Here is a 24,399-nt window from a genome sequence, read left to right as displayed (position 1 = left end):
CGGCTGCCGCTGATGGCGACTCGCTGCGGGGCGGGCTGCGGCTCCCGGCCAGGGCCGGGGCCGGGGCCGGGGCCGGACGAGTTCACCGTCCCGGCGGAGAAAAGCCGTTTGCTGGAGGGGAGCCGGGGCCGAATCGAGGGCTTGTTCGAGGTGCGGCTGGCCGTGCTGGGGGCGCAGGAGGACTGGCGGGCCTCCCTCCCTCCGCCGGGCCGGCCGCCGGCCGCTGCCAGGATCTGGGTGCAGCTGGCGGGCGGCGGCAAGGCGGTGCGCTGCGCCAAGGTACGCGGATGCGGGTGGGCCGGGGACGCTGCCTGCAGGGCCAGGAGAACGGGGCCTTCCGGGCGCGCAGGGCTGCCCCGCGCCGCTGACGCGGGCGGAGGAAGGGGAAGAGAAACGCCCGGGGCCGAGTTCGCGGCCGCCGCCTCAGGAGCGGTTGCGCTGGGAGATGGCGGCGGAGCTGCGAGGGGCCTCGGCGCCTGGCACGGGGCCCGCGGCTGTGCGGCCAAGGCGCGTCCCCCGGGCGTTTCCTCCTTCTCCTGCCCTGCACGGGGAGTTGCCGGGGACCGGCTGGGTGTTGCCAAGTGTCACGGTGCCTTGCACACGTAGCCCGTTCCGTGGCGTTCAGGCAGCTGTTGGCAGGGCTCCAGCTTCGTGGAGCTGGCTTGTCCTCGGTGTGCGAGCCGGCAGGGCCAGCCCTCCGGGCCATAGCTCTCTTCCTAAGCGAGCGCTAAACTAACTAAAAAAGAGTCGTCTAGGCCGTTCCCGTCTTTGCTTGTAACGCTACTTGCTGTGAAGCCATAAATTGGTGGGGATCCTTAGCTTGTATTTTATGACTTAATTCACTCTCAGAACTGCATTCCACTTTTAAATACTTGCTTCCTTACCTGTATAATGCATAAAACTTCTGGGAAAAATATTATGAACGTTAAGGTTGTTGGATTAATTGACTCTGGCTCTAAGCCAATTTGCTTGTAACAGTTGGGCTCAGAGACTTTAGAAACTGCTACAGGTAGTGTAAAGGATATTCCTCCTGAAAAACAGCAGATGATTTTAATATTCTAATTATTTATTTTCTTGGTCACATGGAAAATGCTTCTTACTCTACATACTTGAAAGGGTATGGGAGACATTTCACTTCCGTGCAGAGCAGTCTTCAGACCCTATCTTGAGTTTCTCTTTTTAATCTCAGCAAAAGCAGTCATGTGATGGCTAAGGGACAAAACATGATTCTGTGGATTTGTTGCAGAAGCAGTTTGTGCTAGTACAGTGTTGAAGCATCCCGCCTCGATGTTTACTCTGATGTGACTCAGAGATGATAGAAAGTGGCCTTGTGTTGTTGGTTACCTTGTAATGAACCGTTTCATTTAAAAGAGAAATCAGTTTCGTTTAAAAGAGAATTTCAAATTCCCAGAGTAAGGAAAGACAATAAAAATTGGCCTGCTTGGGAATCTGCATATGCAATGACTGCAGCTTAGAAATTGGTTTCACTGTATTATACGATTTTAAGTGCAGAAAGGGACAGCTTGGTGAAAAATAATGCTGACTGAAAAAATAATATAGTGTTTTGACAAAATTTCTGAACTATGATAGAATGAGGCAGTATAGTGAATTTACTTTAATTATAGTAACTTCTGAGTGGCAAAAATCATAATGTGATATCTTTAACCTATTTAAATAAATAAAAAAAATAACTTCCAGTTACGCTTTCCATGTTTAACTCAGAACTAGCTTCTCAATCATTTGTCAGTATCATCTGCTTTTTCAAGACGCTGTGTTCCAAAGCTTTGTGAAAAGCTGCCTTGCTGCTAAGCTTTTAGAGTCTGATTTTTTTTTTGGTAGTAGTCTTTTTTGTCACTTGTAGCTTTAAAATTTAAATGTATTTTATTAATGTAATCTTCCAGAGTCCAGATAGTGTTTTTTGTCTTGTGTTTTAGCATAATTTTTTGATAGGACATATTTTAATGCATACTACTGGGGCTACTAGTTATGTCATTGCCATACCACAGTGAGAAGTACAAAACAAATAACACACATAATAACTACTTACAAGTATAGAATACCATTTCAATAAGCCTTTGGAAATTCTTCAGAAACTGTCTTTACAACCTCACACTTCATGCAGTGTGTATTGTCTGACCGAAGAATGGGGATGACAAATATATTCTGGCTTGTCTTTTTAAATAATAAATGCTTGCACTCTTTGCGCTAAAGACTGTGTGGAAAAATCAAGATTTGTTTCAAATGAGTTGACCTAGTAAATAAAAAAGGGGTGGCACAATTGAAAGCTAGCTAATCAATTTTTTATTCAGTTCTGTATATACCATAGATACTGTTCTGGAGCCCAATGGAATAAGTTACTCTGTAAATATTAGCAGTAAAGTTGAATTTGGTGCAAATACTAAAATTTTAACCATTCTTAAATTTGAGATACAAATGGCAATGCCTATACTTGTATGATCGTGAGGGCTTCCAGATAGGAAGAGCTCTCAGAATCAAGAATGGTAAGGATTTTTTGCATTAATAAAGTACATAATACAGTGTGTATAACTAATATTCTCCGTTACTGTCAGTTTCAAGTGAACTTATAAAGAATGGGATGACAAAGGAAGTTACGTTCCATGAAGTCTGTTTTAACACCTGACTTCTCTTTGTTACCTGGTTTACTGGCAGTATTTACTTCGTCACATTTGCTGTGCGGGCTTTATTTTCTAATGTATTTGTCTGTTACTGAATAATTTTGTGTGTCAGTTTTTCATAAGTATTCATTCTGCTGTCCTTTTCTCCTCCTAGGAGTATATTAAGGGACTGTGTGAGCCTGAACTCGAAGAAAAGCAGTACTACCCAAAGGACATGCACTGCATTTTTGTTGGCGCACAGAGTGTGTTTCTCAACAGTCTTATTCAGGATACCTGTGCTGATATAACAGTGCTGGAAATAGGACTGCTTATAATTAAAGGGGGTGCAGAGGCTGTTGTTATGGCTCAAAGTCATGTTCAGCAGTTTGTGAACCTTTTCGAGAATAATGAAAGCTTACCAAGTGACAATGAATCAGAGATTAAAAAGCAATTTAGACAATTTGTGGAAGCACATGCAGATAAATATACAATGGATTTGCTAATTTTGCCTAGCTCACTAAAAAGAGAACTCCTAAGTCTCACGCAAACTGAATGTTGTGAGGCAGAGAGCAATATCATAGATCTTACGGGTTCTGAGAGTCCAACAGAGTTTTTACAGGACAAAGCTTCCAAAGTAATTGTTACAAACAGAGATGGAAGAACAGGTGGTGAGGAAGCAAGAAACAATGCTGGGACACCTGTAACTGAACTTACAAAGCAAATGGACACGGTGTTTTCTGATGCTCCTGAGACAAGTTTTGTTCCCATAAATGTTGTGCCTTCATTAGAGGCAGTTGTGCCTAAAGAAAGGCAGTCATGTAAAAGAAGATCCTCTGATGCTGAGGAAAGGCTCCCTAAAAAGCAATTCTCTTTGGAAAATGACCAGGAAATGAAATCCACTTCCCACAGTGATCCTTCTGAGAAGGATGCAGTTATTGATTTGCTTTCAGATAGCTGTGGTGAATTAGATGATCCCAATTACTTTATTAAAGAAGACGATGAAATCAGTGAGGAAATGGAATATAAGATTCTTGTGAACTTTTTCAGAACAATGGGCTATTCCCAGAGTATTGTAGAAAAAGTTATTGGCATTCTAGGACAATCTGTGGAACCATTAACGTTGCTAGAAGAAATTGAAAAGGAAAACTTAAAATTTCAAAAAGAACATGAACTATCATCTCAAAAACCCAGAACTATAAATCCTCCTTTAGGAAGTAATACAAATAATTCACAAAAACTAGAAGACAAAGGCATTTCTAGCAGTAAAAATCTACTTAAATCCGGTCATGCTTCAAAGGAGACAAAAAATGAACATCACAATATAAGAGATGTGCCAAGCACACAAGCTGATGGAGAAGATAAAATGCATACAGTGATATGCAAACCCGTTTCTCCTTCTGGTAAGAGTTCAACTCTATGCTGTAAGCAAAGAGATACTTACTGCTCTGGTAAGAATCGCAGTTCAACATCAAGTGATACAGAAACTGATGGTGTTATAACTTTCAGCCATATACAGTCAGGAGTTCCAAAAGATGTTGATTTTGTAGCCAGAGGGAGCTCGGATATGCAACGTATCTCAGCTAAGACTAAAACTGCAGCTCAGCAAAAATCTGCAGGGCTCTCAGCTGTACAGAATCTTCATCCTGTTGCTGAGGACCAGTTAGGACACAGCAGCTCTTCTCAAGTGAGATCGCGCAACCAACACACTTTCCAAACATCAGATTTTGACAAATCTACTACAGCCCATGTAAAAATACATCCTTCAAGTCCTGATAGAGAGACGGTGGGACCATACGGACGTCATATTGATCCTTCAGTTACCGGGGTTCAGAGATTCCTGGAATCTCTCAAAAAGCCATACAGGCTGGAGTTGAAAAACGAACCTGGGAATCCGTATTTAAAACATATCATTATTGATGGAAGCAACATTGCAATGTCGTAAGTATTGTTCTTATCAACTATCTCTTAAAGTTTAATAAACTTTCAAATGAAGTTGGAATAAGGAGGCTGCTGTGGCATAGGTAAAGTTTTTGCTAACTAGTTTCTTGGTGATCAGCAGTCCGTGTATTGTGTGGGGTCCTTCAGATACTGGTAGTGGCTGCATAGATTAGTTATGGGAAAGTTTAATAATGAAAAGTTATGTGAGATAAATAGCCATTTTAATTTCTAACACGTTGCAATTTTTATAGTTTTTATTTCGCGTTTAATAAGTTATGTTTATGACTGACTTGTTGAAAATTAGTCACTGTTGAGATACAGTGCGTAGAAGGAAATTGAGAAGTTTTTAGCTGATTCGTTGTGTGACAATTAGAGCAATACACAAATTCAACTAATAATAGTGTGGTTGAGACGTATCATGAAACAATTCTTGTAGGATTAACTTTTGATTTAAAAAACATCCATGCTTTGAAGTTGATTAATTAGAATATGGAAAGGTTTGATTTAAAATGATTGGTGATTGCAGTATTCTTGGAAAGATTTACCCTATAGCCTTTTAAGTCCAAACTAGTCTTCTTTGGTAGAACGTTGGTAATTTGTAAAACAGCTCAGATACATGAAACCCAAATATTAAAATCTGAAAAAAAATAAAAATAAAAAAATAACAGGGTGATGGAATCTAAAACCAGCTATACCTTAGAGGTAAATGGGATCCTTTTTGATAACAAGATTTCTGAAAATGAAAGATCAGTTAACTCTACAGTATTTCTTAGTATGCAACTGTTAAACTTGAAGGCTGATGTGTGCTCTTTTAAAGCTACCTACTTGGAATAATCAGTGTTCCATCTCGATACATAATGCGTCAGTCCGAAGTAATTTCAGTGAGCTCTGTTGCAAGCAATTTTATGCATGAAACTTAACTTGCTCTCCTGGCACCTAAGAGAAAAATTGAGTTACCATCAATTTAAGAGTAAAGTGTGTTTTTTCCCACTTCTGCTTATAGAGTCTTGCAATTTTAAAGTGGCAGTTCTTGTATAATAGTAACATGCTTGTCCTTTGACAACATTGCATATTAGTGCTTGAATCTGCTTTCTTTTTTTTTTGCAAATGTAGGTATCCATCCAAAAAACTCTCAGAATAAGGAACTGTGTGAGCACGCACGTACCTCATCTCCTATTACTCCTGTTATCTGAAAGAACATATGCAAACAGCAATACACAATTACAGGGCTGTTTGCTAATTTTAATAGATTGGCTGACAAGGCAGCATGCAGACAAACAAACCCTATGAAATGGGCACAGTTAAAAGATTAAGAAATCCCTTTCACTGACAGTGATGCAGGGATTTTCTGTTAGTATAGATATCTTCTAATTCCCTTTCCTTTTTTTCCCATTGTTTTCATTGTAGGCAACTTTGGAGAGTGCTGCCAATTACATTTTCTTTTCCTTTTTTTCTTTTAAGTTTACTATCATAACCAATTGGAATAGCAAAAATCAATTAGAACCTATATCTCTAAAAATTTAGTGTTTTGCTTGGTTGATTTTAACTTTTGTCTCATCAAAACTACCCTTGAATTGATTGCTGTTCTCTAGTCAGGAAGAAAATTATTTTTTTTTCTCTTTATACTAAGTAGTTTTGACAGGCATGTCAAACTGTTTGTCAGTGCTTGCTTTGAGACTGTTTTCATAGTTTTAGAACATGAAAGTGTGAGCAGTAATAAGTTTTATGCAGGATTTCTTCTTAATGAGGAAGTGGTAATTTTTAAGACCAAACTTTTTTTTCTCTGACAGTCTTTCTGCTCCACTGGTAAATGTAACAATAGGTAAGAGTAAACTTACTCTGAGAACTTATTATTTAAGTGTGTGTGTGTTTTCAAAGTTTCTCTGCTAAACATGCATAATCCTTCAGAGTACAAACACTAGTTTTCAAATGGAAACCTTGCTGCCAGAACCAAAAAAGAGCTTACTTTGAAAGGTCAGAAATCCTGAAGAGCCTTTTATCAGTCTTAGAAGAGCTAGATCTGGGATACTAATTCTTGAATGGGATGTTTTCTAATAGTAGGCTAGAATACTACCAGAGGTTCCAGGAATTCTGTACAATGCCCGTTTATGCTGAGAAAAATGTGTCTGGCTGATTAAGATGTCATCTATTTCTAGCTATTAGGTAAAAGAAGTTTCCTTAAAGAATGGGTTTATACGCTGTTTAGGGGAAGAAAATATTTGGGGGGGAGGGGGGGGGATTATAATGTTATGTACTGTAAGAAAATAATGTCAAAGTTTTGTCCTAAAATGAATTTGCTGTTTTTGACAGCTGACAGCACGTATAGTTTCATGGATGCATCTGTATAAACACAGATCTGCATTTGCATGCACACAATTTTCTTGGGGGCGAAGATGCATCTAGTTTCAAAGAGATGGACAAAGATGCCCTTGGTTATTGTTGTTTCATGGTTATGAAGAGTCTACTGGAAATCCTAAATGCTTTACCAGAATTTATGGAATACCCAGACTTCCTCAATTGTTAGTGCTAATAAATGCTTCTAACTTCTTTTCTTCGCACAACATCTGTCTAATAATATGTGTGAGTTTTGCTTAAGAACTGAAATTTTGAGACATTTTTGTGAAGTGCTCTTAGAACTGTTAATGCTCTTCAGCAAGTTTGGGGATCAGTCTCAACTTCTAACATGTAACATACGATAACCTTGAAATTCCTGGACAAATATTCAAGAATATTGCTGCTGGTACTTTAAACTTATTTCATATAACAATACCTTATTACCTATTTTTCAACAGGCTTTGTATGTATTTGCACATGTTCCTGCTAGGTCACCATTTGTCCCCCATTCAGAACAAAGCATACTTTTTAAATGACTTAGCTTCAAATGCAAGTTAATGAACAAGGATATAGTAATGTAGTCATAAAAAAAAAAATTGTAGTTAGTCCAGAAATCTATGCCATAGACTAATTGTCAAAAGTAAATCTAAGTAACTTTATGAGGAGGGGTGCAGGAAGGTTTCAAATATGTAACCTTTCCTACCAAGTGACAACTAATTGAAGGTGGTGATCATCCTTACAATAGATTTGCACACATTAAAGAGCATAGAGCTTGTTTGAGAGGGACAACAGTAAAACTTTTAAAGTCAATCACTGAAGGATTAATCAAATTAGGTGAGTAAGGTCTTCTGACATTTGACTTGCAGTCTTGCTAGCTTTGAAGGGGAAGCCCTACATGATCCATTACTCTTGTCGCTGCCTTAATTCAAGTACAGCATCTTGTTACAGTAAACAGTTCATAAAGCAAGCGTACTTCCTCATTGTTCAGACTCTGTTATTTAGGAAATAGTGATGTAGAAGTGCAAGTCACAACTGAGTCATAAGCTACCTTGAATTTTTTAGAAACATTTCCCAAACGTGTATTAGTGGAAGAGAAATGTAAATTGTTGGGGTCATGTAGAAATTAACAAATATACCACATCCTCTTTGTCTGTTTTTTTTCTAAGTGCAGGGAGATTTTTTTATCTACATATTTAATCTGAAACTGTTAAACTCAGCATTCTGTTGTAAGAGAATGTATAGTTCTTCCTACAGAGAAGAATGTTTATGACATGTCAGAAGATAAAGCATAGTATGAAACATGGTGTTTTGAGACTGTGTTTGCTTTAAGAACAACCAAATGCACCTAAAACCAATGAATTAACAAGGCAGTGAATAAGCACCCACTTAGTGCTCTGAAGGCTGAGACCAGAGTCTCCAGACTTTCGTTTGTATATTCTTGTCAGTAAAAATAAATAAATAAAATTGAGCATGCACCCCCCCCAATACATGTATATAATTGACAAATGAATAAGTATATGTGCATTACTGAAGTTCTCATGTTTTCTTTGCTTGCCCCAATGGATTGTCTTGTGTACCCACTGGGGTTAATACTTAGGAGACCACTGCTGAAGGGTGGAGCAGCTGGGTCCCACTGATGTACAGACAGTCCCCAAATACGGTTCTGTAACATCTGCCTCCTGTTGCTCAACTATATGAAAACTCTCCTTATGAAAAAAAAAAAAAAGTGGGTGGGTAAAGCAGTGGGCGGAGGAACCAACCAAAAGTAGCAGAATGATAGATGTTTAAACATCCTACTGAATCAATGCAGGGGAGCTTGTGTGTTGGTTTGGTTTTTTTGTGTGTTTTGTTGTTGTTTTAACGTAGTTATTCTGTAGCTTCCTTCTGGCTAAATCAAGCCTTGTTATTTTCTTACATCTTAGAAGGTGAAGAATTGTTTTCAATTTTGCTTTGAATTGTGTTCAGTTTTGCTTCTCAGTACCTTGAGGTTATGGACATCCCTTTCCATTCATATGTATTTTTGCACCCTAAGTGTCATGCCTGTTTTTTTTAAGGCAGATACAAATGCTTTGCTCACAAGCTTGGACTAAGGTTGAATGGGCTTGAATCTCCACTTGCATTGGGTCTTAACTCTGGAAAACTGCAAGAAGCTGAAGAATTGTTCTCTTGTCACATGCAGCCCAGTAAAAACTGCACATTAATATATTAATGCTAACTGTAGTTTCAGTATTTGTTGAATGAGAAGGAGCCCAGTTTGCTCCAACTGCTAAGAAGTATTTTTTTAAAACTGCCTCTTTTCCTGTGCTAAAAACAGACCTTTCAGGGTAGACTGAAGTGTCCAGATAGTTAGCAGGTCATTTTAAATGTTACTAAATTGCTGAAGAAACTCAGAACAGAATAAAAGTAATTTGATGGAATTAGAATTTTTGCTAGAATGGCTTGTGAATTGTGATACATGCTTTCCTTAATGTCATTACAGAACCAAAGGGAAGACTTTACGTGTCCTGGAAAGCAATCTGCTGTTTGCTGCTTTAAGCGCTCCATGATCATCTCTTCTTTATCTTTAGAAATACCTATTTAGGGTCATCCTAGGTTTTTAAAGAACTTGGATAGCTGATAGTATTTACAGTGGCAGTTAGGGAACAGGTGCAGTCTTTGAGATGGATGTCTTGAAAAGACCACCTTGCTGTGATGGCCTGCTGTCCTTCAAACACCTACCTAGTTCAAATAAAGTATCAGATTTCTGCTTATCTAGCACTAATGTATTTATTCGTGTTACAGCCTAGCTTAATTCTACATGGTATTTGAGAAAGTGTATTGTTTCTAATAGCATACTTGCTTTTTATTTTTAATCACTTTAGAGCGGAAGTTGGTGATCATGGGGTACAAATCAGGAGCTGCTGCTGTGGGTTTCTTTCTGGCTGCCTTGCGTGAAAACATTTACAATTTGAGAAAAAAATTAAAAAAAATTTAAAAATTGAGAATACAGTCATGTAGTAGTTAGCAGATGTAAAGGTTTAAAACGGGAGAATGGAGAAGTAGAGAAGGCATGTTCAACATGAACATTGAGACCTTTGCATCTCTTGAAGTCCAGCCGAGAACCATTTAAATAGTAAAAGTATTTAACAAAGCTTTTCGGGTTACTGTAGTGGGATATCCAACACTAAACTAGAGGGACAATGACTGCCCTTAGGTTTGATCTAGAAGGCTTATGAGGAATCTCTCCTGTGATGAGATTTTTCTCTGCTGTTAATTTTAGTAGGACAAGTGTAGCATATCTGTTCTCCCCCCCCAAACTGTTAGTAAGTCAGATGTTCTGCCTTTTATAGTTCAGATGTAGCTTACTGATTTTTCTGCCCTTCTGCATAAAATGCTTCTCTCTGATCTTAGTCAGAATCTTAATAGATTCACATTTTGATACATTTATTGTAAAGGGCATACAGAAATTTGAAAGGGGTTTCTTGAATCCTACTAAAGGCTGAATTTCACTGTAAAATACTTGAATGGAGATCTTGTAGAGAACTTAGGGTTTAGAAGACTTCCTGGTTGGTTAAACTAGGGGTTTAAAGATAAGATTTCATTCAAAACTAATAAGGCTTATGATTAGGCTTATATTAAGCCTAACATTACACATTAATTGAAGAACAGTTTAAAATATGAATACCACTTACTACAAAGTGATTGTTGGAACAGTCTTTGAACATCTAACTCAAAATATAGAATATGAATTACTTTGTAAGAGATGCTTTGTATGTTTATGCCATCAGTTCTCAATTATAGTGTGTTTTAATCAGCCTAAATGTCTTTTCTATGTATGTCTTTGTTTTGTCTAAGTCTAGCCTCTAATATATTTAGCCTTATGTAAGCTCCTAATAGGTGTTTTGTAGGAGTTTATTCTAGAGGTAGCTTTTGTTCCATCTTCTGTGATTTATTTTATGGTGTTTCTTTATTCTCTTGAAGCTCAATTCCTGGAGTCTAGTCACACAAAGGAGGACTTCCTGCCATTTGTTAAATAGATAATTGGATAGATCATTGGATAATTCATATTGGGAAGAACCTTAAAGGGTTATCAACTCCATCCTCTGCATCATTCATAGTAGGCAATTGTTGATTTTCATGGAAGTCACTTAATTGAGTTGCAAAAAACAAGTAGAGCATCTTACTTTCTAAAGGAGAAAGGATTGCCGCATACAGTGTTTTGGAACTTTCTCCAGAGAAGTTTCATTATTTTGTTTGAAAATAGTAACTGAGTTGGTTGAAATGGAGGGAAAGGAGGCCCTAATGTCTTAGATTATCATGGAATTTCTTAGAGTTAATCCTGGGATACCACTTAAAGGTTTTGTTTCATTTTGTATTAGGACTGTATTTGGAACTATCATATATACGTGCTGATTGTTTTAATGTATAACCAATAGGTTTTTTGAAACCATTGCTATTAGCCTCTTTTTAAAGGTAAATCCATTTCTAATTACTTAGGTATTGCTGTGCTAAGAAAACTTAAAGGGGACTGAGCTATGTTAAGTTGCAGGTGACATTTCTATTCTCTTCTTGTGCAAAAGACATTTTTCAATGTATAAGATTCCTCATCTGTAACATTAATCAACCTTTATTTTGCTGAGGCTGTAGGTATAATTTCCAACTTCACATTGCGATGTTCTGTTCTGTTTTCTTTATATTCATAGACTCTAGTGAACTTAATCTCATCACCTTTTTCTTCCCATTCCTTCCGTTCCTCCCCAAGTCATGGTTTAAAGAAATTCTTCTCCTGTCGAGGAATTGCAATAGCTGTTGATTACTTCTGGAAACGTGGCCACAGAAATATTACTGTATTTGTTCCGCAGTGGAGAACAAGACGAGATCCTTACATTACAGGTAAGGCAAATAGTTTCCTAATGTTTTCTTTATTTAAAGTAAATTGTAACTAATTATTGGGGTATTTCTGTGAAAATAAATGAAAAAGAAAGCATGAGCAGTGTTTGGCTGTTCAGCATGAGTAATCTGATTTCAACGTACAGTGTGAGGCACTCTGAAATGCTGTTTAACTGCTAGGCCATACCATAAGTGGAAGCCCTCTTTTAATTATTTTTGTTTGCCCTTTAATTTCTTGTTCAACATCTTCCTCTTCTGTTTCTATATTAGTAATTCTCCAACTATCAATGTCATTTCTGTAAATTAATAGGTACAAAAATAACCCATCTTCTCTGATAATTATATCAGACTAATTGTCATCTATAAATAGCTTAAGAGGAAAGCTTTTGTTTTTAAACCTGAACAGTTGTTTCATGTTTTAACAGAACAGGATTTCTTAACGCAGCTCCAGGATGTTGGAATATTGTCTTTAACCCCTGCAAGGATGGTTTTGGGAGCAAGGATTGCTGCTCATGATGACAGGTGCGGAATATGCATAGTTATAAAATCTTTAAACCCAACTAATGGTTATAAAAGCTTAGTACTTCATGATTGGTAGTACTGGCCAGCTGTTCAATCTGTCTAAACAGAGCTCTGTGCATTCAGCACAAGACTGAGCTTTATTTATAAAATTTTCTTATAACAGTGCAAGAAAGTAAATCTCTTAATATTTTTGTACATACTGTTTGCTACTTTCTATGAATTTCTGAAAATTCTCATGGCAATTGTAAGGAAAAAAAAGTGAATCCATTTCAAATGTCATGACTTACATTGAGGAAGAAATGAATCTTCCAGTAAGGTTTTTATGCTTTACTGATAATTGATTTATCCCTTGATAAATCCCCTGAAAATTGATTTATCTATTAAGTTTGGGGAGCACTAACATAAATTAGCTACTGTTCAGGTAATATATATTTTTTTTCTCTTAAGTCATTATTGCATATAAATACAGGCGTATACTTGTTCCAGTGTATTTGTAACAATGTGTGGGCTATTCAATTTCCAAGTTAATTTCAGCAACCAAGTTTAGCTTCAGACTGTGGGAATCATTTTTCAATGAACAGTGCGCTACTAAGCTTTAGGTCTTATTGTGGGTGTAGCAGGGTGTGCTAGTGATTTCATTGGTATTGCCAAATTTTGCCAGTCTTGATACACAGTTAGAAGAACAAAATGGTTAAGGGGGTTTTGTGCTGATTTTTTTCCCCTCGACAACCATCTTTCCTAACTGTGCTTGGATGAGCAGTTGGTAGCTTTGAAACTGTTCCTGACAGCAAGTGCAGTGTTCTAACTAATAATCAGTCATACTTTTCTCTGACTGCAGAATTGTCAAGTTCTTTACACCATGGGCAATGCTTATTTTGTTAATTGTACAATCATGTACCTGAGTGCAAAATTTGATATGCAAAAGCTAAATTAAGTGCTCTATACTTTAAAACAGAGGAACTCCAATCTCTTAATGATGTAGCAAAAACAATCCCAGTAGTTTGTAGAAGACAGCCAAGTTGGAGTTGGTTACACACTAATATTTTTATATACACCTGGCTTTCATATATAATGCTGTGCAGGTGCAGTAATTTTACTTGAGATTACTGTGGAAATGAATGTTATGATAACATATTTGCATTTTGTTCAGAAGTGTAACCATCTGTCTTCAAAAAAAAAAAAAAGTAACATCTATTATCTTGTTGATAAAGTCTCCACACAGTGTTTCAGCTAGCAAAAAGCTTATTTTCAGACAGGTAAAAATCATGGGTTTTTCTAAATAAATTAATAGTTAGTTTGTCATTATTTAACAACGAAATGATAGCAGCACTCTGTTAGCAAATGTTGACAAAGCAAATAATTAAGTAACATGCATAATACTATCTTGGAGGACACAGACATTAAAGTTAAAACAAGAAGGTATGTCAAAAATAAGTTTGGGTTAGAATGTTTAGTGAATATTGTACTCTTGTAAAGCAAGCAATGTACGTCTACGAATACCTCAGAATCAGATGAATCTGTGGGTTTGGGGGGGGGTTGTGGTTTTGTGGTGTTTGTCATCCCCCCCACAAATGAAAAAAGCCTCCATAAAGATTCTACTGCACTAAATAAATAAATGCTACCTAAAACTTTGTTGTTTAAAGCTATATAATGGGTCAAAATGAAGTAATTTTCTGGTAATTCAAATGTTTGTTTTCATGTAAATAAGTTACTTTTGGATGGTGAAAATATTTAGTTTTCTAGATCTTTGAACAATTTTCAGCACAGCAGACTACCTTAACTGTCTTGGAAATGAATGTTACAGATTTTTATTACATCTTGCTGATAAAACTGGAGGTGTCATTGTGACTAATGATAACTTCAGAGAATTTGTGACAGAATCATTTGCCTGGAGAGAAATTATTCAGAAAAGGTAATTACTTAGATTTCTATGAAAGTTTAAAGGATGTCTGTCCTTACAGTTGTAGGCACTATAATTAAAAAAATAAAAAAAATAAAATAAAAAAAAGTCCCACAGGAAGGTAATCTGTGATGCAATTCTGGTAGAAATGAAGAAATTACTGTTTGTTTCACTACTTTGATTAATGGCCTTATAATTGTGTGTTGAGTAGCCTAATGTGCCTATTATTCATGTATCCTCTAATACATGTCTGTTAATTGCTCATATAAGTATCTCTTAATTGCTCATGTAAGTAGAAACTCTGTATGGCAGCCAAGTTATGCCTCTTCTGAAGTTCAGTGTCACGTCCTGTTAGAGTAGTATCCTGTTAGGTCCGTTCTCACAGTCTTTCTTGTTACACATTTCATTTCTTCAAGGAGATATAATGGCTGATGCAGACGCACAGTGTCACTGTTAAGGTTTCAGAATCACTCACACTTACTGTAGTACAACAAATAGGCATGGCAAAACAATGTAATGAACACTTGCAACATATCCCTGCAGCTGTCTCCCTGCAATTGTTGTGTCCTGTGGGTTTAGATAAGTTTGCTTAGCTGTCAAGTATTGCTGTTTCAATTTGTAGATTCTCTGGGGATTATAGTTTCTCCTGTGAACTTCTTTTGTTGTTGCTTTTTTTCCTCCAGTTAGATCAGGCCCCCTTACTATTAAAGGATGGTCTTCTGTTAATCTGCCTAAATTTCCTATTAGTCTCTCAATTTTCCTGATAACCTTCTGAGCATACATCTACAGCAGTGACTGGGTTCTGCGTAGGCATACTGAAATAAATAATTGAAAACTTGCTTGAGTTCTTATCTAGTCACATAGATATTTTTGCTATTTCTTTAGCAAGTTTTACCCAAGTCAGGTTCTGTTCTCATATGCTTCTTTAGCAAGAATACTTAGCACGTCATTCTTAGGCTGTGGTTTGTTTTTTTTGTGGTTTTTTTTTTTCAAGATCTTGTGTTAACATCTGCTATTAGTTTTACTTCTGGGGAAATTCCACTATACCAAATCCTCTTCTCACAGACAAATTTTAGTTGAACTGGTTTCTTTGAATGCAGATTTCTCACTGTCCCAAAATGATTCCAGAAAAAAGGCTTCTTTGTCTCTTAACTGTAAGCATCTAAACAATGTTTGTTGGCTGTCTGGCTTTCTGATAACAAGAGCATTTTTGGTATGTTTGAGGATCCTTACAAATTTGAAAAAAAAACAATCCTTTCTAATCATCTAGAAAATTCCATCCTGTTCCCTGCAGTCACCCAACAGGTATTGTTAAAAAAAAAAAAACAAAAACCCTCAGTACTTTGCAGTGCAGTGGGAATAAGCGCCCATAAAATTTTGTTGACAGTGAATGCTGGTTGTAATTAAAGTGGGTATTCACTAGTTAAGCTTCACTAGCTCCTGATATGGTAGGAAGTGTTTGCTCTAAGAGAGGTTGTCCTGTGCTTTGGAAGTGAAGGGTGGGGAGTGATGAATTCATTGTTAACAAGTGAAGATTGTTGAAGGAACTCTCTTGCAGGTTGCTCCAGTACACTTTTGCGGGGGACATATTTATGGTTCCTGATGATCCTTTGGGAAGAAACGGACCTAGATTAGATGACTTCCTTCAAAGTGAAGGCTGTTCCAGGTATAAGCACTGTTTTCTTTTTTTTTTTTTTGAGACAGTTATGATATCAAATGGGCACTGACCTGTTTTTGTGGCTCACTTGAAGACTTATTTAGACCTATATAGTAACGGTACAGTGAAATCAGACCAAAACACTGTAGCATGTAGTTGCTTAACAAAAACATGTTTTTTTTCCCTGTTACTTCAGTCTGTTCAGAAAGTGCTGGTGACATTTGCATCAACATCTCTCTCAGAACTAAGATAAGTAAGACAAATGCCTTAACTTCCTCTGAGGTTTTGACTGTGGTGGCTTTCATGTAAAGGTGGTCCAAGCAGCGTGCTAGTAATTGCCTAAACCTACTGGTAGTTTGGGTATATGGTGGTCTGCCTGCTAATTACAGTGTGGTGGTATTTAAAATATTTTGGTTGATCACTTACTCGTTATTCATAGTGGGACAAGGGGTATTACAAAAGAAACACTCTGAATTCATATTCTTTGTCACAGGAGAGGCATTTCACTTCACACTTGAGGGTATGGTACTGATAAATCCGTTTTGGAGAGCTGTTGCTATTAAGTGCATTCATATTTGATTCATAATTTTTAATATTAATAAACATATTGTTACTTAAGATTATTTTACTCTGTGCATGGATTCATAACTATGAATTTGCTCTCCATTATGTGCCAAGATTTGAGAATGGTTTTACTGTTTTTGCACAAGAAATTAAGGTGATCTTTGCTCTTCTTTCACCAGCTCAGAAATTATAAATACTAATGACAGTGAAGAATAATGAGAGAGGTTTTCAGAAACAAGTGAAGGAGTTAAAAATCAGTGATACAAAATGCAAACACGTGCACTTCAGGATTAATGAAAAGTATAAGCAGGAATATTGGCTACTGAAAAACTGTGAGGAAGAGGAGATGTCTATATCTATATATCTATAAGTTGTAGGTTGACTTGAAGATAACCGTGTAATGTTGACATTAAAAAAAGAAAATGTGGTACTGGAATTGCAAAAGGAAAAGCTGGGCAAGTACTGAAGCTCTAACATAAAGCCCTTACGAGATGTTATTTGGAACATTGTTTTAGCTGCCTGTGTCCAAGGAAAATCAAGTGATAACAGTGTGTCCTGAGGTGGCTGTGATTGTGGAAGTAGGGAAGGGGAGTGTTGGGGGAAACAACCTCTTTTGAAAGGAGTCTAGAAGAGCTTGGTTTCCTACCTGGAAATTTGGAACCGGAAATTGATTTTGGTTTGTGGGTTTGTGGTGGTCTGTCTTGGGTTTTGTTTGTTTAATAAAGAGAAAAGGTGCCAGTGTAAAAAGTTTTTGTTCCTTCCCTGTGACTTTTCTGAGTTAAATGACACAGAAAACATAAATGGCACCATTGGTTGCTGGGCATAAGATCAGAAACTGGAAGGATCTTAAGCAATTAGAGAACTGTTCCATGCTGAGTAGTGGGAGGTGGTACCCTAAATGCTTTTAAAATAGAGCCCTGTAATTTTTATAGTTTCCCCCTGGTCATAGGAAAATGGACTGTAATGTGATTTCCAGTTCATGCATCTGTGTTATTTTGGTGATGTCTGAAGTAGAATTGGCCCTAAATTTAGCAGCTTTGATTAGCTACAACTTTTTAAATAGTCTGAAATGAAATCTCAGTAATTAAGGTATTCAGATCCTGAAAAACTTTTTTGCCCCACTAAGGATATTAATTGAGAAAAACCTGGCTTTGACCTAAAAATGGGCACAGCTGACAGCTCTCAGTCATGAACAAATGTAGATGAGGAATGATCTTGCGGAGCAGCTGAAGCCCTCTGGTCTGTCCACGTTTTCACGTGTTCTGAGTCAGAGTATATGCGTTCAGTACATCCATTTAGCTCGATACTGGTGTTGATACTTCCATAAAATGAGCTTTGACTATTGCTGTATTCTGCCAAGTAAATGTCCTATTATTCACACCATATTGGAAATAGTCCTAGATAATGTTAGTTAATGTTGTTAAGCATGCCAGACTCAAGCTGAAAAATGTTTTAGCTACAGTTTTGCTTCACTTTTGGAATCAAGGGATACACATTTTTCAGTCAGTAGCTAGCTGAGCAGCAGTGAAGTATAAGAGCTGCAGGCTTTTTTTCTTCTGTGGTTGTACAGACACAGCATTCCCTCTACCTTAATTTAACCAAAACTTTAATTTTGTTCCACAGAGATTTTCTGTCAGGACAAAAAGCTTTACAGAACAGTGGACAATATTCTTCTGAGACACCTTTCTTCATGCAAGTCCCCAAACCAACCAGTAGCAGTCGACAGCCTAAAAACCGAGTACACGGTGATTGTTCAGCAACGTGGCTTCCGCTGGAAACAAACATGAAGGCTTGTCTAGCAATTCCACCCCAGAGATCTGCCTCAGAAACAGTACAGCTAAGAGAAGCCCTGAGAAAAATATTTCCTGATTATGAGCAGAGACAAAAGATTGATCAAATACTAGCTGATCACCCATTCATGAGAGATCTTAATGCACTGTCTGCCATGGTGCTTGACTGAATACCATGCAGGGTTTTTATATCGCAACTGATCTGATTAACAATGAATGTCAATGTGAAGAAAAATGTTGCTCTTTCACTTTGTGAATATTCAGAACCTAATTTTATTTGTATAAACAAAGGTATTTTTGTGTATGTTCTGTTGCTAATAGATGCCAGTTTTTGGTAAATTAAAAACTGCTGCTACTACAGATTTGTATTAATATTTTCTATGAAAAATTCTTCTGCTTCCCTTTAATTGCTTGTTAAAGCAGTAGCAGTTCTAAAGAACTGCTATCACTTTAAATAGTGTGTTAGCACACAAACTCTAAGGGGATAAGTCATATCATAGGTTTAAAAATGACTCATTTTCAGATATGTTTTCCAGATGCATGGACAAGATCCTATAAGATAAGCCATGCACCTGTCAGATATTGTTGTTTTGTATCTAGGGTATAGATATTCTTAGAAAACCTATGCTCTTATAGTAGTACCTCCTTCGCTTACAAACCTTCACATATTTCTCCATAAAAATACAAGCAGACCCTTCTAACATTTCCAGATGCAAGGGCTGCTGTATAATGTATATGTGTACCTGCTTTCCTTAGGCCTGCATCATTTATTTTGGAAATGGTCTGTGCTCATAAGGTCTGTGGACAACCATTTGAAGATCTGCTGTGTGGGAGTCTGGTGTACTGTTGCAGTACTGTCACAAGATGGCATTATTCATCTGTTGGTTTGTAGTGTTCTAAAGCAAGGTTACTGACCTGTACTCAGAAGCGCTAGTTTTTCTATGAAGAAAGATTAAAATGCAAGACGGATAACAGTACGTGTTGCTATGGATAAAACCGAACATTATATGAAGAACTTAGGGATGCTAAGCAGTCTTCTGATATTACAGCTGACTAGTAAGCTCTGTATATGTGGCTAAAATGTCTCTTCAGTCTATGGACACTGACCAAAAAAAATGCACTTGTTCATCCAGATTGTGGGATACTACGTTAGAGTAGTTAGAAGTAAGACTTCAGCAGGAAAATTTAAAACCACAACTCCCATCAGTTGAAGTTACTTGTAATGCTTTAAAAGATCTGTGATATTAACATTGCTTTCAAATTAGAAGTTCTTCTGACCAACAATACACTTTCAGAATAACTTAAGTACCTTTAACAATCTGTGCTGTCTTCTGTTTGTCTTTGCCCTGCCTATTTGAACTAAGAATGCTGTGATCAGCTATTAACAGAATGCGATGCTGTTTATATAGAAATGACACGCCATCTTGAGCAGAACTAATAGGATGCAGTTAACAGTCAGCTCCACTCCCTCAAATATGTTTTGGGATCTAGCCCAAAAATGGGGGGAGGAAAGAGGACATAATTTTCAAGAACTGACCAGTGAGACTTTTGAGAGTAGGAACAAAGTGAAGGTTACTGTGCCTATGAACACACTTAAGTCATGTTGCCCTTTTAACAGGTTTCTTGTGATAGGTGATCAAATTAGACTGAAAAGAAAACATGGAGTTCAGAGCCTGTGTTAAACTTCTGGCATGCTTAGCTTTACCCTAAAGCATATGAATAGTGATTTGTTCTCCAGTAGCGTGCTAGGTTCTGAAATCACTTTTTTGGCTGCAAAAGAGTTGGGATATACTGAGGAAAATCAGGTGTTGAAAGTCTGTCTTGGATGGCCTTTTCATATGCATTATGAGGTCAGAAATAGAAGGCAGTCCTGTTGTTCTCTCAACAGGAGTTGCAGCAAGAGCAAACTAAAAATATTAGGAACAATTTTTGTAGCATCTCAAAAAAATAGTGAGGATGAATAAATTATTTGAATATGGTTGTACATCCAAATGGACAGAGCTTATTTTTTTTTCCTGAATGCTTGAGGGGATGATTCATGGGTCAGGTGGGCAAAATTATTCTGACCAGCACATCTTTGCAAAGAAGCAATGCTCACCTACTAAGTCCTATGTGTTCAGCAAGGTCTGTCCCCACAAAACCTTAGGCAGGTCCCTAAAGCCTGCTGTCACTGTTTTGGGATGGTGTTCTTGTAAGCAGTAAGGGAGTAAATTGCAATCAGATAAGGGCTTCTCTTCTGGAGGGATAGGATCCTGAGGAGGACTGATAGTGAGTTTGATAATTCTGCTTAGTTCTACATTGGTGTGAGACACAGAGACATGGGGTTGTCATCTTAATACCTAAGCGGCTTTTCTAGAAGTTATCAGGAGAATCAAGAAAATGGGCCCAAACCTATACAAACTACCCCCTATCTCCTTTGTGTATCAGTATACTCACAACTGAAAAACTGGAACTGTATAGTACAGCGATGCAAATAAAGTATGGTTTCGTTTTCAATTTTTGTCACAAGGAAGGAAGAAGAAAATTGAACTATGACCCTGCAGAGACAGCAAAAGATAAGTACCATGTTGACTGCTATCCAGTATGGGAGACTTGATGGAATATGTAGAGTCTTCACTAAATGGCAACAAATTCAAGGGCTACATCAATGCCAGTAAATGCAAACGTGCCGTTCATTTCTGTTCTAAACATCCAATTTGAAAGGAATTAAAGAGGGATGTAGTGTCAAGTGCTCAGTGGAGTAGTAGCTGATTACTTTTGTATGACACAAGAAGCCTAGCTGGGAATAGTAGCTATCTAAAACCTGTGATCTTAACATTTTTTCCCAGATGGAGTACGGACTGATTAATGAAAAAAATGACTGAATTTGATGGCAGAAGCCTACTGATGGCCGAAGGTTCTTTGCCACCCTCCTCCCCTCCTTTTTTTAAGGTTCTGTTGTGCCTTCAGGTTTGAGTTTTATGCATTGCATCTCTGCTAATGGGGAAAGTGACAACCATGGTCAGTATGGTTTGATTTTCCTAGAACAAAATAGATGGAACTTTTGTAATGCTGTGCCGTATGACAGAGCAACACCCAGGGTTCCATCTCACTTACACTTAAAACAAAATCATCAGTGTCTTTCAGTTTTATTTTCACTTAGGTTTCGCTTACTTGCTGGAAATATAAACAGCCATAAAATCCTCTATTTCAGTGCACAACAGAACTAGCCCTGTATGAAGAAGAGCAGCCTAGAAAGCCTCCTTCAGTCTAACATAAGTAAAAATGCACCAGAACAAGTTTTCTTTTTTCTTAGAATTTTTTATCGCAAAGAAAATATGCTTTTCTTACACATGGAAGTTGGCCTGTGACATTCCTTTATCAACTGTACAAAGTATTCAGAGTGGAATGATCAAAGGAGAAGGTAAAGTCCAAGTGTGATGTCCATAAGTCTGAATGTAACCAGAATGTTCCTGATGCCTAGAATAAACTAATTTTCTGAGGTGGTACATATTGCTAATACAGCTTTCAATTTACTGATATTTCTACTGAAAGGAATATTTTTTTGATCCTGCTCAGAATTTCCTTGTTGTCCAGGCTAAGACGCTTATAATTCCAGGTAGGTATAATTTTTACCTGGCAGAATAGCCCTGAGTTTACCAGCAAAAGATTAAAAAAAAAAGGGGCAATAAAAAACACACTGCATACCCGTGTGGTTGCCCAACTCAATACTAAAATAGTAAAATATCGCAATCACTTGAGTACATTCAAGTAGTTGTCTGTGTAATAACTAACATGTAACTGTGGTTTAGCTGTGTTGTGATCCTCGTGTAGAGAGAGAACTGCAATTCAGATATCCATTGTGCTCTGGATGTGTCAGTCTGGGACCAACATAATCCAGCTCTAAGTAACGATCTTGGAGCTCTCTGCTTCCTGCAGTGTTCCAGATCCTAGATAGCTCACACTGCAGATACTGCTGGGTTCTCTGCTGGCAGAAGAAGTGTACATTAGGTGATGTGGTTTTGCAAGCAAGTAATACACTGATGGTGAGCCTGAACTTGTCATTCCGGCTGAACCTGAGCTAATTCCATCAAGTGTCCTTGTACAGTGCTGTTGTGGTTTAACCCGGCCGGCAGCTAAACACCACACAGCCGTTCGCTCACCCTCCCCTCTCCCTCTCTGGGATGGGGGAGAGAAACGGGAAAGTGAAGCCTGTGAGTTGAGATAAAGACAGTTTATTAAGGCAGGAATATAATAATAACAACAATAATAATAGTGATAATGATAATAGTATTAATAATAATAATGTGTAAGAAACAAGTGATGCACAATGCAATTGCTCACCACCCGCTGACCGATGCCCAGCCTATCCCCGAGCAGCCGGCCCCCTACCCCAGCCAGCCACCCCTATATATTGCTACTATGAGGAAAAATTAACTCTGTCCTAACTGGAACCAGGACAAGTGCTTCCCAGTGTCCCCTATAATTTGGTATCTGGGCTTTTTTCTCCTACCAGTATTAATGTCGTGCGCATCTTTCCCATCATCTTGGAAAACAGAGTTGACTGTACCTAACAGGAAAAAGTAAATCAGTTTGAAAATATGAAGTAGACAGTTGTATTTACTGCAAAATACTAGTATATTTCCTAATGTTAACTCGTATGGAAAAAAAAAAACAAACATGAAAAGCTGTCAAAATATTGTGATATCTGGGAAAGCTGTTCTTTGATGAAAAAAAGTTAAGATGGAAACCATAATATGAGTAGGTAAAATCTCTAGGAAGAGACTGTTACAGAAATGAACGGAGCAAAATCAAGGTTCTTTTTCTACACATTAACGTGGAAGCATCATAAAGGTCCACTCACAAGTTTGCTGTTTGAGTACCTGCTGGCAGCAGGTAACTCACTGGCTATATATCAAATGCCCATGTGTTCTTTTTGCCTATGAAAAAAAATTATTAATTAATGATAAGTTAACAAAGTAATTGTATATGACCTTTTGTTTAACAGAGAATGAGCACACAGAGTGTCATTGTGTAGAGTAAATATTACTATGTAAGTCCCATTATTTTTATAGACAGATCTGAGAGAATGCTTAAATTTTAATGGGTGGAAAACAAGGAAAAAAATGGGCTAGGATGCGAGGAATTACAGAATTGCAAAGAAGAATTTTTTTTTTTTTTTTGCTTATTACCCAAAATGTTCCGCACAGATGGTCAGCATAATAATTCCCATTTTTCAAACAGAGACAATGGGGCACAAGTAAGAGCCAACTTACCTAAAACCACGCAGTACGGTGGGTGGAAGTGGTGACTGAGGGCCAAGCTTTACCACAGCAGTGGCCTCCTCTGTAAATTCTCCTCATCCCACTACATCCCAGTATCTGTTCTGTCTAGGCAGATGTCCAGTACTGACATGAAAGTTTTCCCCAGCTGGCTCTGGCATCATTCACTCCACAACCAGCACCAAGGCAGCCCTGCTCCTCTGAGAGGCCTCTGGGGGCGTCCATCTTGTTTCACCTCAGGTGAGCTGTTGTGGAGAGGGAGGGAAAAGGAGCGTGAGGAATCAGGAAGGCTGGGAAATGGCCGATGGCCAAAATGTCTCAGCAGAAGGCTTTGCAACCTCATATGGCAGCCTAGGCAGCAACTGAGCTGGGTTTTTGTGTGTTGGTCCAGTTTTGCAGCCAAAGCAGGCAGGTCAAGGCCGAGGGCGAATGCAAGACCCTGAGGGGAGAGAGGCTGCTGGGAAACTCGTAGGGGACGGCAGAGCACAAGCCAAACCCCTGCCTGGTGGTGGTGGACCAGGCAGCAACTGCAAATCCCTCAGCCATGCACAGAGCAGCTCTAAAGTAGGTATGTGTTTTAGGTAAGCTTAAATGTCAACTCTGTATCCGCACTGGTAGCCCTGACAGAATATAGTAATGTCAGTACTAAACTGAGGTGGCAAACTGTAGGTAGACTACCCTGCTGAGCACCTCCACACAGAGCAAGAGGTGTCAGAGGTCAAAATTGTACTTCTGTTTTTACTTAATTGATAAAAGAGATAATCAGATGTGTTTCCTGTTGTCTATGATTTAATGCTGCGAATGCTGTGTAAACAACATAGCTATCTGTATTAAAGGTGATGGGTTTCAGTCTTAATACCACTATTGGTAAAAATTGGTTTGCCACAACTGAAGGCAGAGATCTGGGCAGTTGTTTTTCTTGTCCTGAGTGATTGAGCTATGCCTAAAA

General features: G+C 38.1%; 1 protein-coding gene across 4 annotated transcripts; it reads left to right on the top strand.

Annotated features, from left to right (window-relative positions):
- The first annotated feature begins 2 nt into the window (after positions 1-2).
- Positions 3-18,549, top strand: N4BP1 (NEDD4 binding protein 1). Of its 4 annotated transcripts, XM_083852202.1 has the most exons (8): positions 3-279; positions 2,791-4,553; positions 11,629-11,759; positions 12,182-12,278; positions 14,083-14,190; positions 15,737-15,844; positions 16,032-16,088; positions 18,023-18,161. In XM_083852202.1, exons 1-7 carry the CDS (start codon positions 13-15, stop codon positions 16,051-16,053), a joined length of 2,496 nt encoding a protein of 831 aa, XP_083708328.1. In that variant the 5' UTR covers positions 3-12; the 3' UTR covers positions 16,054-16,088; positions 18,023-18,161. The 4 variants fall into 4 exon arrangements, with proteins under 4 accessions (XP_083708328.1, XP_083708326.1, XP_083708329.1 ...); XM_083852200.1 differs by lacking the exon at positions 16,032-16,088 and having other exon boundaries at positions 18,023-18,549; XM_083852203.1 differs by lacking the exon at positions 14,083-14,190.
- The last annotated feature ends 5,850 nt before the right edge of the window (positions 18,550-24,399 follow it).

Source organism: Anser anser (assembly GCF_964211835.1).
Source record: "Anser anser genome assembly, chromosome: 11".
NCBI lineage: Eukaryota > Metazoa > Chordata > Aves > Anseriformes > Anatidae > Anser > Anser anser.
The sequence above is the reverse complement of the archived record's forward strand: the minus strand, read 5'-3'. Positions and strand labels throughout refer to the sequence as shown.